General features: G+C 45.4%; 1 protein-coding gene across 1 annotated transcript in view; it reads right to left on the reverse strand.

Annotated features, from left to right (window-relative positions):
- The window catches only part of LOC134099230 (spectrin beta chain, non-erythrocytic 4-like), a 103,981-nt gene that overhangs the window by 66,868 nt on the left and 16,964 nt on the right, over nucleotides 1-20,149 (reverse strand). Inside the window, exons 5-17 of the mRNA XM_062552020.1 lie at nucleotides 17,852-17,943; nucleotides 15,777-15,857; nucleotides 15,485-15,600; nucleotides 14,765-14,877; nucleotides 14,251-14,438; nucleotides 9,424-9,541; nucleotides 8,273-8,431; nucleotides 6,822-7,124; nucleotides 6,207-6,357; nucleotides 3,647-3,786; nucleotides 2,310-2,654; nucleotides 1,118-1,503; nucleotides 154-291 (exon numbers count right to left, since the gene is read on the reverse strand). Of these exons, the coding sequence (XP_062408004.1) occupies nucleotides 154-291; nucleotides 1,118-1,503; nucleotides 2,310-2,654; nucleotides 3,647-3,786; nucleotides 6,207-6,357; nucleotides 6,822-7,124; nucleotides 8,273-8,431; nucleotides 9,424-9,541; nucleotides 14,251-14,438; nucleotides 14,765-14,877; nucleotides 15,485-15,600; nucleotides 15,777-15,857; nucleotides 17,852-17,943 (2,330 nt within the window). The remainder of the gene's footprint in view (nucleotides 1-153; nucleotides 292-1,117; nucleotides 1,504-2,309; nucleotides 2,655-3,646; nucleotides 3,787-6,206; nucleotides 6,358-6,821; nucleotides 7,125-8,272; nucleotides 8,432-9,423; nucleotides 9,542-14,250; nucleotides 14,439-14,764; nucleotides 14,878-15,484; nucleotides 15,601-15,776; nucleotides 15,858-17,851; nucleotides 17,944-20,149) is intronic.

A 20,149-nucleotide genomic window follows, 5' to 3' on the forward strand; every position in this document is an offset into this window, starting at 1 on the left:
CCCTCAGTTTAGGGGTAGGATGAGGGTTGAGGGGGTTAGGGTTAAGAATAGGGTAAAGGTAGTGCATTTTAGGCTGTGCTGCCTGGAAGGTGCCGTTGGGGGCAAAAAACACCATTGAGCGTGTGGTACTGTGCCGTATCTGCTGCAGCGTACCGGCTGTTGAGGTGGTCCTGACAGCCTCGGACCTCGGTGGAGCTGGGGTGGCCGTTGTCCAGGAGCTGCTGCACTATTTGATTGACGTCCAGTATTCTTCCCATCAGGCTGTTCATTTCCTGGTCGAGGCTCTCGAACCTAACAAGGGAAGCAAGGAACAGTGTTAATGAGAGGCCCTCAGAGTTCAATTAAAGCCTTCATGAATTGCAAAAAAAGAAAGTTGAATGACAGCAACTTAAGAATATATCATTAGAGTGAAGCAGTTCACATGTTAAAGAGTGTTAGTAAACGCATCCAGAGTTCCCACTAAGTTCCCACTAAATGCAAAATTCCATGACTTTTCTCTGACTTTCCCTGACCAATGTGCCTAATGTACCAATGGTACCGTACATTGAAAATACTTCAGCGACCAAACATTTCAGAGAAGCAGAGTAGTGTGCCCGGTAAATACCAATCTTGCCTGGATATATAGGCTATTTTGTATTAATTTTATTCCATGATATTCCTGAAATTCCATGACCTGTGGGAACATTATCTATCTATCTATCTATCTATCTATCTATCTATCTACTGTATCTGCCCATTTATCTATCTGTCTGTCTGTCTGAGTGTATTACTTGTGTGCCACCATCTTCACATCTATCTACAGTATCTACTGTATCTATTTCTCCATCTGTCTGCGTGCGTATCTTACCTGTGTGCCACCACCTCCACGTCCTCCAGCCTCTCGGGCACCTCCATCTTGTTGAGCCACTGCTCCTTCTCATCTGTCTACAGTATCTACTGTATCTATTTCTCCATCTGTCTGCGTGCGACGTGCGTATCTTACCTGTGTGCCACCACCTCCACGTCCTCCAGCCTCTCGGGCACCTCCATCTTGTTGAGCCACTGCTCCTTCTCATCTGTCTACAGTATCTACTGTATCTATTTCTCCATCTGTCTGCGTGCGACGTGCGTATCTTACCTGTGTGCCACCACCTCCACGTCCTCCAGTCTCTCGGGCACCTCCATCTTGTTGAGCCACTGCTCCTTCTCGTCGATCCAGACCTCGCAGGCGTTGACCTCGCTGAACATGTGGTAGACGGCGAGCGCGTCGTGCAGCCACTGCTGCCGCAGCACGGCCACGTCCACCACCTCGGCGTACAGCTGCTCCACCTCGGCCGTGCGCGCGTGCACCTCCTCCAGCTGCCTGTAGGGCGGCGGCAGCGAGGCGGCGTGCTTGCGCAGGGCGCTCGCGTTGGCGCGGTGCTTCTCCAGGCTCTCGCGCACGCACCGGTGCTTCTTGAGCAGAGAGCGCGTGGAGTACTCGTCGTGGCCGAAGTCCTCGCTGGACACCAGCCGGTAGATGTCCTGTGTGTCGAGTAATTATGTGTGTTTACATTTGTCCAGCTCAATGTGCACAGGGCCTAAGAGTGATTCTGTTTGCAAATCGATGGCTTTCTTAACAAGAAAAGGAAAACTGTATAGTCACTGCATGGTAGACTGCATTACAGACCTGGCATTACAAGTAGAAGTTTTCAAATATAACAATGTCTCATTTACGAATCAAAAAAGAACTGTGACGAAGCCAACAATAATGAAGGTGTACTATAATTTCCCAACTATTAGCCGCGGCTTATACATAGATTTTGCTAACTTTCTTCAGCTATGAGGTTAATACATGGGGGCAGTTAATACTGTATGTTAATAATATGGTTTTGGTTCTGTTCACTTGTATGAAATACTGTCCTGTGGCTTATACACAATGCGACTAATACACAGAAAATTACTGTACTGTAGAGCTTTAATGAGCGTCGATCCCCGGGGCAAGCTAGCTTCTGCCCTTTTGAGCTAAGCTTTATACCTGGTGGAGAACCCAGAATAGAGGATTCCTACACATTTCCTTTTCTGTAAACCCAGTACACTCAGAATAGAAGGAAGATTCCACACATCTCCTTTTTGTTAACCAAGAATAGACAGACAATGCTTACACATCTCCTTTCTTGCTTAAGTACTGCCTATTCTATTTACTTACAGTTGTTCCTATGGGCCATGTCTTGGCTCCAAGCTCTTAACTATCAGTAAACTTACTGGTTTACTAAACCTTAACTATCAGTAACCTTATTGTTTTACTAAACCAATCTTCACATCTTGGTCATAAAACAAAGACACCACACCTGCAGCCACATCAGCAGGTCGTCTGACTCGGCGGTGAACTGGAAGAAGTCCAGCGCCTCCTGCAGGTGGCCGAGGCGCTGCGCGGCGTGGTCCTCGAGCCGCTTCCACTCGCCCTTGGCCTCCATGACGCGCTCCTGGATGCCGGCGGTGCCGAAGCTCTTCTGCGTCAGGATCTGCTTGCCCTTCTTCATGGTCTGCTGCAGCAGCGCGCGCCGGCTCACTAGCTCCCCCGCCAGGCTCTTGTGGTTCTGCAGCAGGCGCAGCACGCTGCTCAGGTCCTTGCCGCACGTCTGCGTCGACAGGATGGACGTCTTCTCGCGGATCCACGCCTCCGACTCCTCCAGCTGTCGCGGCGACACATTCGGTTTCTTTAAATACTGCTCTCTCAAACAAGGCACACGTTTTTTTTCAAATACTCCTCTCTCAAACAAGGCACAAAAACAGCTGGCTAAAACAAACACAGAGCCATTTAAACACTGAGCCTGAAGAAATGAGACAGATTTGTCATCTGCAGTTCACCAGGAAGTTAGTGATCTGTCCAATTGTCTGATTTAGCTGTTAGTATTGGGTCCAATAATAGTTGATAGACATGGTGAATGTGTGTGACATATCTAAATCCACTGATCCAACCACACCACCCCCATCACCACACACAACATTTGGAGCTCATGCTGTAGCTAATGGCTGCTGTGTGTATGTGTGTGTGTGTGGTGTATGTGTGTATGTATGTACAGTATGTGGCGTGTGATGTGTGCGTGTGTGTATGTGTATTTGGAGCTCATGCTGTAGCTAATGGCTGATCACATCAATGTCACTCTCCAGCTGTCCTGTACATGTACTTCAGCTTTTGCCTCTTTACACTTACATGTAACTGCCACATGCTTTCGCTCATCACATCAGAAGTTACGCTACCCTACGCAAGCTTTTGTAAGGTCAGCCTGACCATCTGTATAGCCATTGATTTCCGACAATCCAAAACACGACACCAAATCTGTCATCTGATATTCCTAATACAGCATTAATGCATGTTTCACAGTTTTGCTAGCAGATGTTTCACCATCAAAGTAAATAAGAAATGCTAGTTGTGTATTGGATACATCTTAAAGTTCTCCTTCTACCTGCTCATGACAGTGTGTGTGTGTGTGTGTGTGTGTGTGTGTGTGTGTGTCACCTCCTCGTAGAAGGCCCATAGTTGTCTGGACTCCTCCAGCTCAGTGTGGCGCGTGCGTGTGTGTGTGTGTGTGTGTGTGTGTGTGTGTGTGTGTGTGTGTGTGTGTGTGTGTGTGTGTGTGTGTGTGCGCATGTGTGTGTGTGTGTGTGTGTGTGTGTGTTTCACCTCCTCGTAGAAGGCCCATAGTTGTCTGGACTCCTCCAGCTCCGTGCGGCGTGTGGCCGCCAGCTGCTTGAGCTCCTCCAGACACGTGCTCACATGGTTGACCCGGTTACAGATGACCTGCGGGTCGCATGGCTGGTAGCCTGCGGAGGACGCACACACACACACACACACACACACAAATGCACACACACACACACACACACACACACACACACACACACAGACGCACACACACACAAATGCACACACACACACACACACACACACACACACACCCAAAGACACACACAAAGACACACACACACACACACACACACACAGACACGCACAAACACAAATGCACACACATACACACACACACACAGAGAGAGAGAGAGAGAGAGATGATGGGAAACTGGCACGGGCACTGTTCTATTCACCGCAACGGCTACTGTGCCAATCTGGCCGGGCACAGCAGGACCGGTACGAGAGTACACCTGCCCACTGTGTGTGAGGGGTACATGACGAGGCAGCGCGCGGAGTCAGGGTGTGTGTGTGTGTGTGTGTGTGTGTGTGTGTGTGTGTGTGTGTGAGGGGCACATGACGAGGCAGCACGTGGAGTCAGGGTGTGTGTGTGTGTGTGTGTGTGTGTGTGTGTGTGTGCGTGTGTGTGTGTGTGTGTGTGCGTGTGAGGGGCACATGACGAGGCAGCGCGCGGAGTCAGGGTGTGTGTGTGTGTGTGTGTGTGTGTGTGTGTGTGTGTGTGTGTGTGTGTGTGTGTGTGTGCGTGTGTGAGGGGCAGATGACGAGGCAGCGCGCGGAGTCAGGGTGATAACTGCCACATTTTCAGCATGAGTGGAAAATAAGAGGCCCTGAGCCACCGGCGCGTGCGCTGCCAGCACTTAACGCTTCTAAGACACATGCTTGCCATCTTGTGGCGAAGCTACAGTAAAGAGCTACAGTACACTCGAATAAAAATCACTTATTCATCCTCAAATCTTTTACAGTGTAAGAATATGGGCACTTCAGGTCACACACGGACTGTCTCATTTACATATTTTCTTCCCGATTTATCAGTTTATTTCACCAAACATCAAACAGCTCAGATGCTTATAAAATGTGAACACATTTTTTTTTTTTTTTTTTTTTTTTTTTAAAGACACTTTTGGGTAGAAAAGTGAGTTAGAAAAAGTCACAAGGAGCATGATTTACACTCAGCACATAATACCATTCAACACCAAATCTCCAACTAAACAGGATGGAACAGAATTGTCTCCTAATTCCAGAACTCTCTGTCTGAACTCCAGAGTGATCCATATGTAGACATGAGGAAAGATGCTAAAGTATAGAGCCATCACTGACGTGAGCCTTAAGTGTGGTATCAGCCCAATGTGCTAATAGCAGTAATTAGAGTGGAGGGTGGGCTGGGTGTCTCACACATAATGTCTTAATTACACACAGACTAAACACAGGCAGTGCTAGTGTGGCAGGCTAGGAGGCTTGTTGACTTGTGTGCTCATCTGCTGCTGGGGACAGTGGAATTGCTTTACAGATAAACTACACTACATAACACAACTATAACATCATATACAGTACAAACAACAAAACTCCTGAAAGGTTAACTGGAACCTGGTCCTGGATTTCTAATGGTAGCTTTCTGTTCAGTCATCCACCACAGTCTTTTCCAACATCAACCATTTCTTCACTATATTTGTTAGCAATCTAATGTTATTTTAATGGACCAATAATGAACTTTTCATTATTGCTCCACTTGAAGTGACCCTAAGAAACCCTAACTTGAACTGAATGTAGTGTATAACTATATAGATTGACACTGGACTATGTAACAGTTCAATGTGTACTGTCTAAATATAAAGATGCCGCACTTCACGTGCTTTATTACTACAGGAGCCGGCTATCTGAGGACCCTGTTGCCCAGCGAGCAGCGCGGCACTCACCTTCGATGGCGGTGAACTTGAGGGCCACAGTGTTGAGGGTCTGCACTCTCTATAGATTGACATTGGACTATGTAACTAGCTGTACTCACCTTCGATGGCGGTGAACTTGAGGGCCACAGTGTTGAGGGTCTGCACTCTCTATAGATTGACATTGGACTATGTAACTAGTTGTACTCACCTTCGATGGCGGTGAACTTGAGGGCCACAATGTTGAGGGTCTGCACTCTCTATAGATTGACATTGGACTATGTAACTAGTTGTACTCACCTTCGATGGCGGTGAACTTGAGGGCCACAGTGTTGAGGGTCTGCACTCTCTATAGATTGACATTGGACTATGTAACTAGTTGTACTCACCTTCGATGGCGGTGAACTTGAGGGCCACAATGTTGAGGGTCTGCACTCTCTATAGATTGACATTGGACTATGTAACTAGTTGCACTCACCTTCGATGGCGGTGAACTTGAGGGCCACAGTGTTGAGGGTCTGCACTCTCTATAGATTGACATTGGACTATGTAACTAGTTGCACTCACCTTCGATGGCGGTGAACTTGAGGGCCACAGTGTTGAGGGTCTGCACTCTCTATAGATTGACATTGGACTATGTAGCTAGTTGTACTCACCTTCGATGGCGGTGAACTTGAGGGCCGCAGTGTTGAGGGTCTGCACTCTCTCGGCCTGCACCGTGATGTCGGCCTCCTGGAGGCTGTGCTTCTGAAGCAGGTCGTCCACCTCCAGCAGGTGCTTCCCAAAGTCTTTAGACAGCAGTTGGATCTGATGGAGAGAGGGAGGGGGTGAGAGGGAGGGAGGGAGGGGGTGAGAGGGAGAAAAGGAAGGAGTGAGGGAGAAAGGGAGGGAGAGAGGGAGAAGGGGAGGGATGGAGGGAATGAGAAAGGGAGAGAGGGAAGGAGGAAAGAAGACAGAGACAGATAGACAGAGAAGACAGATTCAGTCTCACAGGGGGTGAAATCGAGTCTGTTGCTTTCTTTTAAAGCAGTACAGAATAAACAGCTCTGTTTGTTTATTTGTTTGTCCATAACATACTGAGCGACACAAAAATGTTCTTCTGAGACATGAAGAATGTGTGTGTATATCTAAATCTATTGATAGAGAGTCAGAAAGGACCCTTCTCACAGCATCATAGATTTCCCCACACACACACACACACACACACACACAACCACACTTCAAATCCTAGACCACAGACCACCACTCAGGCCCTGCAGTTGCTACCGTACCTGTATCTCCTCCATCCAGTCGATCATGTAGACCATCTCCTGGAAGGTCTTCTGCAGCGCCAGGTTCTTCTCCAGCCGCGTCTTGCGCCCCACCACCAGCTCCTTGAGCAGCTTCCACTGGCCCAGGATGTTCTCCTTGCGCGCGGAGATCCGTCGGATGTCGTAGTAGCCCTCCGCCTCCATCTCGGACGCCAGCTCCACCACCACGCCGATGCGGTCCTCGTACGACGAGATGTCCGCCTCGATGGCCTCGTGCTTCTTCATGGCCGCCTCCACCGCCGGCAGGTCGTAGCCAAAGTTGTCCTGAAGAGACAAAGCAAGTGCTCTTATACGCCCGCTCAAAATCACACAAGTGGAGGGAGGCATCTCATCAGGAAATTCATTACAGGAATGAGATAATCCAACGTTATGTAAGCTAGCTTGGAAATCCGTGGGATTCACTAACAGCAACCAAAATCCCTCTTATTTAAAGATTATGTTTATTCACAAAGTCTTATTAAATGACTCATTCATGGAGGTCCATCTTTACAGTCGAGTATTTGCTCTTGCAGTCACAGTGCAGGTTGAGTGCGGCATGTCCCCAGGTTCAAGACTGGGAAGCATGACTGCTCTCTCTTTACGGCCCCTATCATGCCAAGCACGACACAAGGCTTGTTCTTATTTTACACCCAGTTCAGTGATGAGTTTTTCGTCATGTACACAAGCATCCACGTCCACTAGATGTAAGCAGCCCTTAGCAACCAGTCCCAAACAACTCATCTGCAGGATAAATTTCCTTGGGAGTCATTTGAACATTATTGGGGTAAGTATTGCTTTTTTCAGGCAATATTTTCGATTGTAACTCCTTGTACAGTCAATAGTGAATGTAAACTGTTTTGCTGTTGCCCATGAAACCACAGTGAAGTTAGTTTCACTTTCCCTATGAGTTCAAATAATAGGCAAGAGCAGATGCATGCAGGCTATACTCTGCTAGTTACACACAGGTTTTAGTAAAGCAATGTTTAATGGAATCCTGGTGTTTCATTCACGGTCTTGCGTCCAAGCAGATTCCTTCAGATGCACTCACTGTCAAAATACTGAGGCGTTGTTTGATGTTGCGCTGCTTGCTCTCAAAGGGAATGAGAGATGTCACTCTCATTGGTTTAAATGACGTTACGCCCAAAGCACACTCATAACTGATTAAGAAACAAAAGAACAACCCTTTTGAACAATGTGCCTGGCCTCTGATCACATAATCACGCCTTTTAATTAGCAATTGTGGACTGGACACACCTCAAATCTTGCATCTCTGACCAGCGTTTCAGATCGCTAAAATAGTGCCCTGAGACTTTGAATGAGATTTGATCAGCATCACCTTCACCACACGCTCACAACTTCCTGCCTCTCACCTGTGAGACTCACAACCTCCTTCCTTCGTACTCTTCTACTCCATCTCCTGCAGAGCCACTCACCTGTGAGACTAGCCGCTGGTTCTCGTTGAGCCACGCTTGCCGCATGGTCGTCTTATGGTCGAAGCGCTGCGCCTGCAGCTCCAGTTTCTCCTGGCGAATCAGCTCTGTCCTTAAGGCCACGCCCCTCTCATGCTCCGCCTTCTCGAGCCTCTCCCACGCCTGTCAGGATGGAGAGCACAGAGGGGAAAGGTCATTCGTAAACACAGGTCAGACCTTGATACATGGCGTCCAGTTTTTGCTTTTATGGTCCAGGCTGGACCAAGTGGATTCTATTGCCATTTTTGGACAGAAACCACATTTTATATAGTGTATTCAGTGCACAGACAGCTAGCGGATGGTGAGATGATGCTTGCTGTATGTGACAAAAAATGTTTTAGCTTATAAACCGTGTAATGTCACCTTTAAAGCACCTTTAAATATGCCATTCTATTGCGTTAATATTCATCCTCCACTATCGCAGAACAATACGAACGACAGGAGGTAAATAGAAACAGGGCACATGACAAAAATGTTTCTGCTTAAAACGTTGTGCGGCATCGCACAGCACTGCTTTGCCCACATCCAGTTATGACATTCTAATTGGAAACAAGGTAGCGTAATCAAATTGCCAACGCTCGCTTGTGTCACATATAGTTAGGACATGGTGCGAAGCTTCAATGGCAATTAGCCCTTTTCACGTGATGTCAGACGAAGCGTTGCTGGGTGTCCTCCGGCATGTCCAGCCGCCCAATACTACAGAAGAAGAAGAAGTATTCATGGGTTTCATCAGGTCCCTTTCCACAGGGGTATACAATCAAGCACCATGCAGTCTGCATTGATAATCAAGGTGCTTGATTGTATACACCTGTGGAAAGGGACCTGATGAAACCCATGAATACTTCTTCTTCTTCTTCTGTAGTATTGGGCGGCTGGACATGCCGGAGGACACCCAGCAACGCTTCGTCTGACATCACCGTGAAAAGGGCTAATTGGAGTTTTGTGCTGAGACTGTCAGTACCAGGACTGTGCAACAAAACAACCAAACATTAAAATACGCAACAAATAAGCTATTAAGAGCTTAACACTCAATGACAGTGATTCAATTGTGTCCAACAGCATTAAAGCACTAAGTGAATCCCTTTCAAATCGGTTTGGAGAGTTTGTTTGGTCACCTTGTTGATGTCCGAGATAAGCTTCCCTTCGTGAGGCACGTATGGCTTCTGGTTGTTGGCTCTGAGCTTGCTTTGGATGGTGAAGAGGAGCACCTCCAGGTTACCTTTCTCCTGGAACCTGCAGATCCACACACAAACACACACACACACACACACACACACACACATCATCAGACAACAAAGAACTGAAACATGAGAGAAGTTTCAAGAGTTGCAGGTTTAGAGATTAGAGATTAGAGTCTTTTCGAGTTATTTCTGTAACAGAAGAGCTACAGTATCCATGACAAGCCAAAGTAGTTTGACAGTGCTAGCAAAACCATATTTATATACAGTGGGTATAGTAAGTATTCACACCCATGCTAAAGTTGACTAAAAAGAGGAATATAAAATCATCTTTTGAGAATTGATTGTAATGCCTTAATTCAAAAAATGAGTAAAAATCAAACCGCTAAGGACACTAATTTTCTTTGTGATTGAAGAATGTATCGTAAATAGATAAATGTTCTTCCTTAAATACAGGTTGCATAAGTATTCAACCCCTATGTTAAATTCCCATAGGAGCAGGAGGATTTTTTATATGTTTTTATTTTTAAAGGCCAGCTATTTCATGGATCCAGGATATTATGCATCCTGATAAAGTTCCCTTGGCCTTTGGAATTAAAATAGCCCCACATCATCACATACCCTTCACCATAGCTAGAGATTGGCATGGTGCTTTTTACAGTTAGCCAATTAGCCTGTTTGATGCTCATTGAGCTCAATGCAAATCAAACAGGCTAATAGGCTAACTGGAAAAAGCACCATGCCAATCTCTATCTATGGTGAAGGGTATGTGATGATGTGGGGCTATTTTAATTCCAAAGGCCAAGGGAACTTTATCAGGATGCATATTATCCTGGATCCATGAAATAGCTGGCCTTTAAAAATAAAAACATATAAAAACTCCTCCTGCTCCTATGGGAATTTAACATAGGGGTTGAATACTTATGCAACCTGTATTTAAGGAAGAACATTTATCTATTTACGATACATTCTTCAATCACAAAGAAAATTAGTGTCCTTAGCGGTTTGATTTTTACTCATTTTTTGAATTAAGGCATTACAATCAATTCTCAAAAGATGATTTTATATTCCTATTTTTAGTCAACTTTAGCATGGGGTTGAATACTTACTATACCCACTGTATATATATTTATGTGTGTGTGTGTGTGTGTGTGTGTGTGTGTGTGTACGGTAGCAGTGCTGACAAAGAGTTTAAAACTAGTGTCTCTGCCGATGTGTCAGGATGATGTGTCACCATGGAGCATATGCCATTGCTTATGTAAGAGAGCAGGGCAGCCTCCAGACCCAGAGTGCCTGATACTCGGGGCCTCAGATCCCAGCACGGCCTGCAGCCGGCCGTGACCCACGCCTGGGCCAGATCTGGCATGCATTCAGCAGCTCACTATGGACCAGAGGCGTGGTAAAAATAGCAATCAAAGGCAAACATTCATAAATGTTTTTTTTTTTGTATATAAACAGTTTGTTTGCTTAGAGTGCAGTGTGAATGTTTCAAAACTACAACGGTCTAAGGAGGCAGTTCTCGGAGAATAAACATAGACGCTGGACTGAGGGCTGCTGTTTAAATCAAAGAATTTTGGAATGTTTGCAAAGACAACGTGAACCTTCACTCAAATATTCACTGATCTATTCTGGGTCACAATAGAGATTGAGAACGTGACGTAAAATGCAACGCATTTTGGGAATCGGCGGCCCAAAAATTAAGTAATTTTACTGACACCCGGGAACAACACAGTTCAGTTGTCGAAATGCCGTTTACCTGCTGTGTTATAAAATTCAATAGAATAACATGAAGCTTATCTTTTATCGTTTTCCAGCGTGGAAAAATAATAGTACACGCCATGTTTCAGAGGTGACAAAAAGGCGAGGAATGGCATGGATAGCAGCAGTAAGGAAGCGCAAGATTATGTTCTGTTTTTCACACTATTTTTTCACGCTTAGTTTTCATTATTATCATGCCAGATCATAGACCCAGAACACTAGTTTACATGGGCTGGCATCAGGCTAGCCAAACATACCCATAATTCTTTGTGTTTTGATGACGTTGGTCACATCTCTATAGGGAGGGAAAGTGAAAACCAGCGCCCCAAGTGGTTGCGTTCCTATCGAAGAGCAGCTCCAATGTTAAGTCCCATAGACCGACTTTTCAAAAAAATACTACGCAGCTATACCAGCGATCTTATCCACCAAAAATATTTTTCAGTCGGCATACTGTAATAATCTACTAACTGTGAAAATATCAGACTCTATTTCGCCTTATTTAAAAAAAACGTAATTGCTCGTTTCATTTCATAAATGGACTACAACTTCAAGTGACGTGACACCCTTCGACGACGTTACTCACCTAGCATGGTTTGTTTATTAGCCTGTTAGCTAGTTGGTTAGTTAGTAGACAATCACACTTACTGCCAGCTCTTGTGTGAGTAGGAGCACAACACAAGTTATCCCAACATAAAGGTAATTACCACGCGGTTTACATCGCTCTCTGTTATTACAAAAATATGATAAGCAAGTTAAGCAAATTGCCGTTTTGATCAGTTGGAGATGGAGCGCCCAAACTGGTGACGTCAAATGCTACTGTAGCTAGCTACTGTAGTTCGTTATCACCATGTTACAAACAAACTCAAAACAATTAAACTGATCCTAAAAAATAAAGTATGACCACTAGAAGCAATAGAGCTGACCTACATGGATAGCATATTGAAGGCATTTAACTAACTTCCGATCGTGGGCCGAGATATATTTTTTCTAAAAGAAAATCCCATCCTCTCCCGCTAGCCTCCAGGAACGCAACCACCAGGTGGCGATGAGATTACTTTCCCTCCCTATACTTTCAGGAGGGAGAGGAGAAGCCACAGATACTGTGGGCAAGTCATGGACTCCACCCGGTGTTAACAGAAGGTAATGTTACCTCAGATGCACCAGGAAAATAAGCTGTTGTGGTCAATTCTTTCTCAAGATCTGCGAGTTAACCTCACACACACACCACACCATTTTGTACAGCACGAGAAGAAGAAGTTACAGCCACAGTCCCTACGACTCCCTCACAGCCCTCACACTCACTCTTCCGAATAGTCGAGCGAAATCAGGCTTCGCAGGTCTAATCTGCCCTGATGTTTAAATGGTCTAGACGCGCACAGGCTTCTGCTGAAAAGGGCAAGTGGTCACGTGTGTGCAGAAGAGGCCTGAGGGCTGAGCAGCGCTTCAGACTCGGGGAGAGGGGCCTCTCAGCGCAGAGGCAGCGCAGCACTACGGGGGCTGTGGGAACAACACAGCGACATACGCATACTTATAGACCCTTTCAACGAGAAAAACAAAAACAATTCTGGAACGTTCTGTTTTGATCCCAAACTACCTCCTCTGCATTAAGATAACATATGGAATGTTAAAACTGAAATCTTGTGGGAACAACTGATCTGTCAACGGAATAGGGAGTGGGGGGGGGGGGGGGATCTAATACACAAATGCTGTGACAGTGACAAGTCACAGATGTGCCTGTGGAGTGAGTCCGTGATCAGGTGTGCTAGAGCAGCAACGGGTCGACCCAGGTTTGATTTCTGCACCTCCACTGTGAGTCAGTGTTGCTTTTTAGATTAAAAAAAAAAAAACATAACTTAGTCATCTGTGTCATCACAGCGTTGACTCTTTCTGATGTGACCATAGCTGAAATCTGATGTAATCGGTGTAAAGTATTTTTTTTTTTTTTGACGGAACATCTGCTAACTTTAAGACCACGGCTCTCCAAAACCTGAATGTCAACTAATGGTAATTAAACAGTGAGTGCCCACCAGCGGAGCTCTCGAGGGTCTGACTAACACGCCGGCCGGATGCTTCACCAGAGACCACAACAAGGTGAAATCAAGCTGAACACGTACCCTTGATCACCATGACAACCTGCTGAAGGGCCACACGCTGAGAGGCAAACTCGCTGTGACTCAACACTCCTCGCAGAGGTCACAGAGACCCTGTTTACTCTCGGTCTGAAAAAGCATCTTGGCCGATCGAATCACAAGTGGACAGTGCCAAGCACAAGGGTAAACAACCACCAAGACACATTGTTATCACTCTCACCATTGGCCAAAGCGGGCAGGGTGTGCAATTGACCACACGTCTTCAGCAGTGTAAACACTAATGTGCCCTGAAATGCCCCCAACGAGGAGACGTCTTGTGGAAGTGATGTAATGAAATCTGACCACAAGTGGTCAGCTGGACAGCTTGAATGCGAATGATAGACATGTGTAAACCAAGACGTGTCTTGGCTGTGCAAGCTCTCACAGATATCTCACTGATGTCTCAAGGACATCTCAGTCTTAGGAAGGACTTGTAAATGTCTAAGAAACATCTCAGAGATGTCTTAGAATAAAGGCTCAGAGATCTTTTAGAAACATCTCAGAGTTACCTTAGAAAAGTCTCAGAGATGTATCATAAAAGTCTCAGAGATGTCTTATAAAAGTGTTAGTGATGTCTTAAGCCCAATTCACACCAAAGATTCCCGACGCGACAAGACCGAGTTGCAGCGGTGTGAATTGTAAATGTTGCACGTAGTTGCAAGCCGTCGCAAGCCATCGCAGAGCATTCAACATGTTCAATCGCAGTTGCAAGGTTTAGAACGTCGCAGCTCGTCGCAGCTCGTCGGGAATCTTTGGTCTGAACCCTACTTTAGAAACATTTGAGAGATGTCTAAGAAACGTCTCAGAGACATCCTACAGTAACGACGTCTCAGAGACATCCTACAGTAACGACGTCTCAGAGTGGTCTCAGACGTACTTGATGGGCTTCTCGATGGTGCAGTAGGTGGTGAAGGCCTGCAGCTGCTGCTGCACGCCGGTGAGCGAGTTGGCAAACTTCTGGTTGCTGATGACGCTGATGGTCTTCTCGATCCACTCCAGCAGCTCCGACGCCAGCTCCTCGTACCGCTGGATGATCTGCTCCGCCTCGATGGCGTTGTCCAGGACCTGAGGTCACAATCAGAGGGACAATTCAGGAGAAGCTTCATTAACATTAAAAGGAGAGTTAATGAACTACATTTCATCATAGCCATATATACACTCTGAAACACCCCTCCACAAAAACACACATACAGTATGTAAGGCTTTTTTAATTGTAAAGTCTTTTTATATTGTGCTAATTATGTGTGCACTTTTACAGAGCTGCTCTCTGTACTGTGTATAATGACAATAAAAGCTTTCTATTCTATGCTGTTCTGTTCCATTCTAATACTGATATACCATAGTGATTTGGGACATGTGGATATGAAAGGTGCACACTTCGTTCCTCTTACCTTCCCTATCCTTTTCCCCTCTACAATAAGGGCCTTCATCTTGGAGAAGTAGTGGTAGAAGGACACCACATAAGTTATGATGGACTTCTCGTCAGGGTTCTCTGTGTTGACGTCTGGGGTGTGGACAGGTGTGTGATGGGGGGGAGAAGGTAGTGGGGAGAGTTAGATCACGCAAACAAGCAAGCTGCCGTCAAAATACTGCATTCTGCCTAATCTCATAACATTGTGGAATCCGAGGTGGGCCTGACAATCTTCTCTTTTGTCTTTTTTCACTTGGGTTTCTACAATACAGTCTGTGACAAGAGAGAAATGTTTGTCATCCGGGATCACTCTTTGAGAACATTTTCAAGAATGATAAAAAGCTGACAGCCAATTAGAATCCATCAAGTTTTAGACATCACATTTATCAACACCAGGAGAGACTTTCCTCATCATTGGTCACTGTAAATGTGCATACTATTACAGTATAGTGACGATATCTTTATGGTTATCGTTCCTGGTGCGAATGGCTCTTAATACTGTATCTTATTTCCTTTATGTTTAAAAAAAAAAAATGAAAAAAAAAAATGCAATAATATAATATTACCAAAATGATTTGATTCAATATGTATGGACAAATGCAAAGACTGGTTAAATGTGTACAGCATGAATGACAAAAGGATTGCAATAAAGTAATAAATAAGAACAATACTGTATCGAGCTGACCAATTGGACCATTACCTTCAGGGTCCAGGAGCTTGGTGAGGCCGAGGTTCTGCTCGGCCACGTTGAAGGCTTGCTGGAGGTTGTGAGTGGCGTTGGACCTGCCTAGCTTATGAAACTCGATTAAATCAGGTCTGGAAACATGAAAAGGAACCGAGAACAGTGTCATACGCTTCCAACTCTATGCAGAAATAACCACAGATGTAGAAACATGTGTGTGTGTGTGTGTGTGTGTGTGTGTGTGTGTGTGTGTACGTGTGTGATATGAGTGTGTGTTTGTGTGTGTGTGTGTGTGTGTCTCGCGGCTGACCTGTGCCTGTGAATGAGTGCGTTGAAAGCCAGGCCATCTCTCCAGCAGTTGGTGAAGTTATGAATGTTCACCTCAGGGTACCTGTGCAATACCACACACAACTTTAATCATTATCATCATGTCACACACACACACACACACACACACACACACACACACACACATGCACACCCGCATGCCCTCACACACACACACATGAAAAATGGGGGAGGGGCTTTTATGCATTCAACCTTGACAAGATAGTGGAGAGAGTGACAGGAAGCGAGTGAAATAGAGAGAGAGATGGGGTGGGATCAGGAAATGACCAGGAATGGGCCAGACTCAAACTCTGATCCCCGTGAGCACGTAGACCCAAATATGGTGCCGGCGCTGTAACCAGTTGTGCCACAGCACCACCCTAGCACACACATACTGTAACCTTTGACCTCTGTTCTACTGCACATACACAAACAACCTTTGACCTCTGTTCTACTGGAAGGCTTTGCACAGTGGTCATATCTCTAAACATCAGCTACATGTCTCTATATCCACAATAAATCAATTACCTAATTGTCTTTAATTAAAGATTAGACCACTGTGGCATATTAAAGGCTAATATACACAGGGGCATAGCTGTGGAACTCAAATTTTCTATGGAGATTTGTAAGTAAACACACACTGATCATGACAGCTGTTAGTGTAGATATTTGTCATTGATTACTGGGGAGTTGATCCTTAAAAGCACATCACATTGGGAGTCAGCCCAAGGCTGCACTAAGGCTGTCCCCACTGCTTACTAGTTTATTCATGCCATGTGGTGAGGAGCTGCAATAGGCGTAAACACATCCTCATGGCATGTTAGCTCTGTCAGATGAAATGTGCTGCTGACAGACTACACCTTGAGTCTCTTGTAGCTCTCATGTCACTGAAGTAGGAGAAAGCAAAAGACTTCAAATGAGCTGTCTGTCAAAGCATCACCTCTATACGGCTGGGTGCTGATGAATATGAGCATATCTAAGTGTACTACTACACTACATTCTTGAGTCTGGGGAAAGCAGACAGAAATAGATAGTATACTACTATCTTGCACACTATAGTATACTACTATCTTGCACACTATAGTATACTAGTATACTACTATCTTGCACAGTATGGCAGCTGCAGAGGCACGGTACCTAGACTCTGAGAGTAGAGTATCCTGGAGAGAGTGCTTATGTCATATGCAACACTATCTTTAGTCCATCTGGACAGCATGCTATTGTATAGTGCAGCGCTGTAATCTAGTTAGCTGTGGTGGGTATACTGTGATGTAGTACTGTAGTTACTGTAGCTGTAGTGGATATACTGTGCTGTAGTGGGTGTACTGTGATCAACCCCAAATTAAATGTATCCTATCCTTGCCTATTTTAAGTGGCTGTACTGCGTAGTCCTGTGTATCACGTTGACTACACCACTGGCAGAGAGGATTCTGGGATTGATGCAGTGTATTTGTACGCCACTACTCCAGACTCTGTAGTAGACCACTGTAGAGAGCATCTAGCCCCATACTAGCATAGCATAACATATAGCACCATCATAACTGTAGAGAGCATCTGACCCCATACTAGCGTAGCATAACATATAGCACCATCATAACTGTAGAGAGCATCTGACCCCATACTAGCATAGCATAACATATAGCACCATCATAACTGTAGAGAGCATCTGACCCCATACTAGCGTAGCATAACATATAGCACCATCATAACTGTAGAGAGCATCTGACCCCATACTAGCGTAGCATAACATATACAGTAGCACCATCATAACTGTAGAGAGCATCTAGCCCCATACTAGCATAGCATAACATAACATATACAGTAGCACCATCATAACTGTAGAGAGCATCTGACCCCATACTAGCGTAGCATAACATATACAGTAGCACCATCATAACTGTAGAGAGCATCTGACCCCATACTAGCGTAGCATAACATATACAGTAGCACCATCATAACTGTAGAGAGCATCTAGCCCCATATCGGGCGGTGGCGTGGGCACTGCTGCGTGAGGCACAGGCGGTGGCGTGGGCTGTGTGTGCCGTGGGCAGGTCTTACCCTGCTGTTTTCATCTGGCACCACAGCAGAAGGGCGTCCTTGGCCGACCGGGTCTCTCTGTTGTCCTCCGTCTCAATCTTGATCACCTGGATCTGAATCAGAGAGGGAGATAAACAAGGGGGGGGGGGGGGGGGGGGAGTGGTCAGTACAGATGACATCAACATGCTCTTCTCTACTGTGATCAAAGGGAAACAAAATAGAGCTGAAAATGCCCTGGTTAACATTACAGTAATCTCCTGTGTATTAGCCACATTGTGTATAAGCCACAGGACAGTGTTTTATGCAAGTTAAAAGAAACAAAACCATATTAATACCATATTAACTCTCCCTGTGTTATTAAACTCATAGCTGAAGAATTTTTGCAAAATCAACGTATGAGCCGCGGCTAATAGTTGGGAAGATACGGTATACAAGTTTTCACATGGCGGCAAAAGGACAAGGCTTGCAGTCGTGGCCATCACAACTATGGCTGAAAAACTTTGCACAGACACGCACAGTGCACAGCTGCTATCAAACAGTAACTGACATTGGATTGATGAGTGAGTTTATAACATAATAATTCTGTGATATGAGAAAAGCAGTTAATGGGATTATTTGACCCCAGCACTGTGCGCATGGCACCCCGCTGCTGCTGCTGCTGCTGTGTACAGCTCAACATACTGACCCAGGCATGTCAATCTGACTGATCCCTTCAGCTTACCGTCACTCCTCCAGAAGCCTAGCTCTGCCCATCACTCACACACACTCACTCACTCTCACACACACACACACACACACACCCTGAGGAGAACCTAATGAACAACACCACGGCCTAGATCAAATGTGTGACTGTGTCTCTCTAGCATGTGCATACCTAGGGATTACTCACTGGTGTGTGTGTGTGTGTGTGTCTGAGTGAGTGTGTGTGCATGTGTGTTTCCATGTGTGTGTGTGTACTTGATGTGTGCTTCTTCTCAGTGCGTAAACGTGGTTTGCTCTATCTGACAGGCTGTGACGCAAGGCGACTACACTCCCGACTCGTCCTCATCAAAGATGGCAGCCATTGGTGCGATCACGTCAGTGTGATGTGATGCACATTAATAGGAGGCCCAGTCTGGCTGGCACACCCTCTCCAGTGCATGACGATGGTGCCAGACCCAGGCCGGAGGAGGGCCAGATCTGAGCCAGATCCTACTGTATTCCTGCCTACTGGTCAGGGAATATGACTGGTGACCAAAACAGTGGACACACACAATCGCTGCCCACTGCTCCACATGGTTGTGTGTGCTCACCATTCACTGCCTTATAAAATGGGGAATAACAGTCAAGTTACTATGCAAAGGAGACCTTAGGTAACAATAAATACTGTGACAATAAATACTACTATGCACATAGAGGAGACCTTAAGCAACAATAAATACTGTGACAATAAATACTACTACGTAGAGGAGACCTTAGGTAACAATAAATACTACTACGTAGAGGAGACCTTAGGCAACAATAAATACTACTATGTAGAGTAGACCTTAGGCAACAATAAATACTATGGCAATAAATACTCCAACCAGAAGATGAGAGTGCAGAAGTATAAGTACTAGCCAAGTGTATGGAGGGAGACAGTAGTAAAAGGAGGAGGTGGAGATAGAGGGATAGAAGAAGGGAAGAGTGTCTAAACCAGAGAGGAGGAGGAGGTAGAAGGATGGAAGAAGGGAAGCATGTTTAAACGTGAGAAGAATGCTACATACTCAAGTGACTTCACAGGATAAACCAGCTCATGCTAACTGTCTGATAGCTTTACAGTGGCGTCATGAAGAGTTCATGCAGCACAACAATACTCTGAGCTATCATGTTGATCCTGACACCGTTACAAAGAAAACTGTCATTTGGAAAAGCAGCCTTACAGAGTGATAAGGCAGAGAAACTGTGATATGTAATTCAATCAACTACTCTGTTCTGCATGACACCAGCTAATCTACTATGCCTATGAGACTACTAAAATATGCACCATGATACACAGGGTATTGCTATCATTAATCTATGCTCAATCAATACATATCACCCTTGCAGATGCTATTGCTAAATATATCTCAGCATGAAGACTAAAGTCACCTATTCATCTGAGGGAAGATTCCATTACAAAGGATCTCCGAAGAAGCATCTATTCTCCAAGCCTGACCTCATGCTACGGAACAGATGAGGTGACGTTCAGGCAAACAACAGTGTATCTCGTGTTTGCCAGAGTTAGCTGTGAGCTTTCATTGGTTCTATCTCCTCCTTATCCTCATCCTTACCTTTTGACTTTTATCCTTCTGCTCCCTT

This window comes from Sardina pilchardus, chromosome 13 (assembly GCF_963854185.1).
Source record: "Sardina pilchardus chromosome 13, fSarPil1.1, whole genome shotgun sequence".
NCBI lineage: Eukaryota > Metazoa > Chordata > Actinopteri > Clupeiformes > Clupeidae > Sardina > Sardina pilchardus.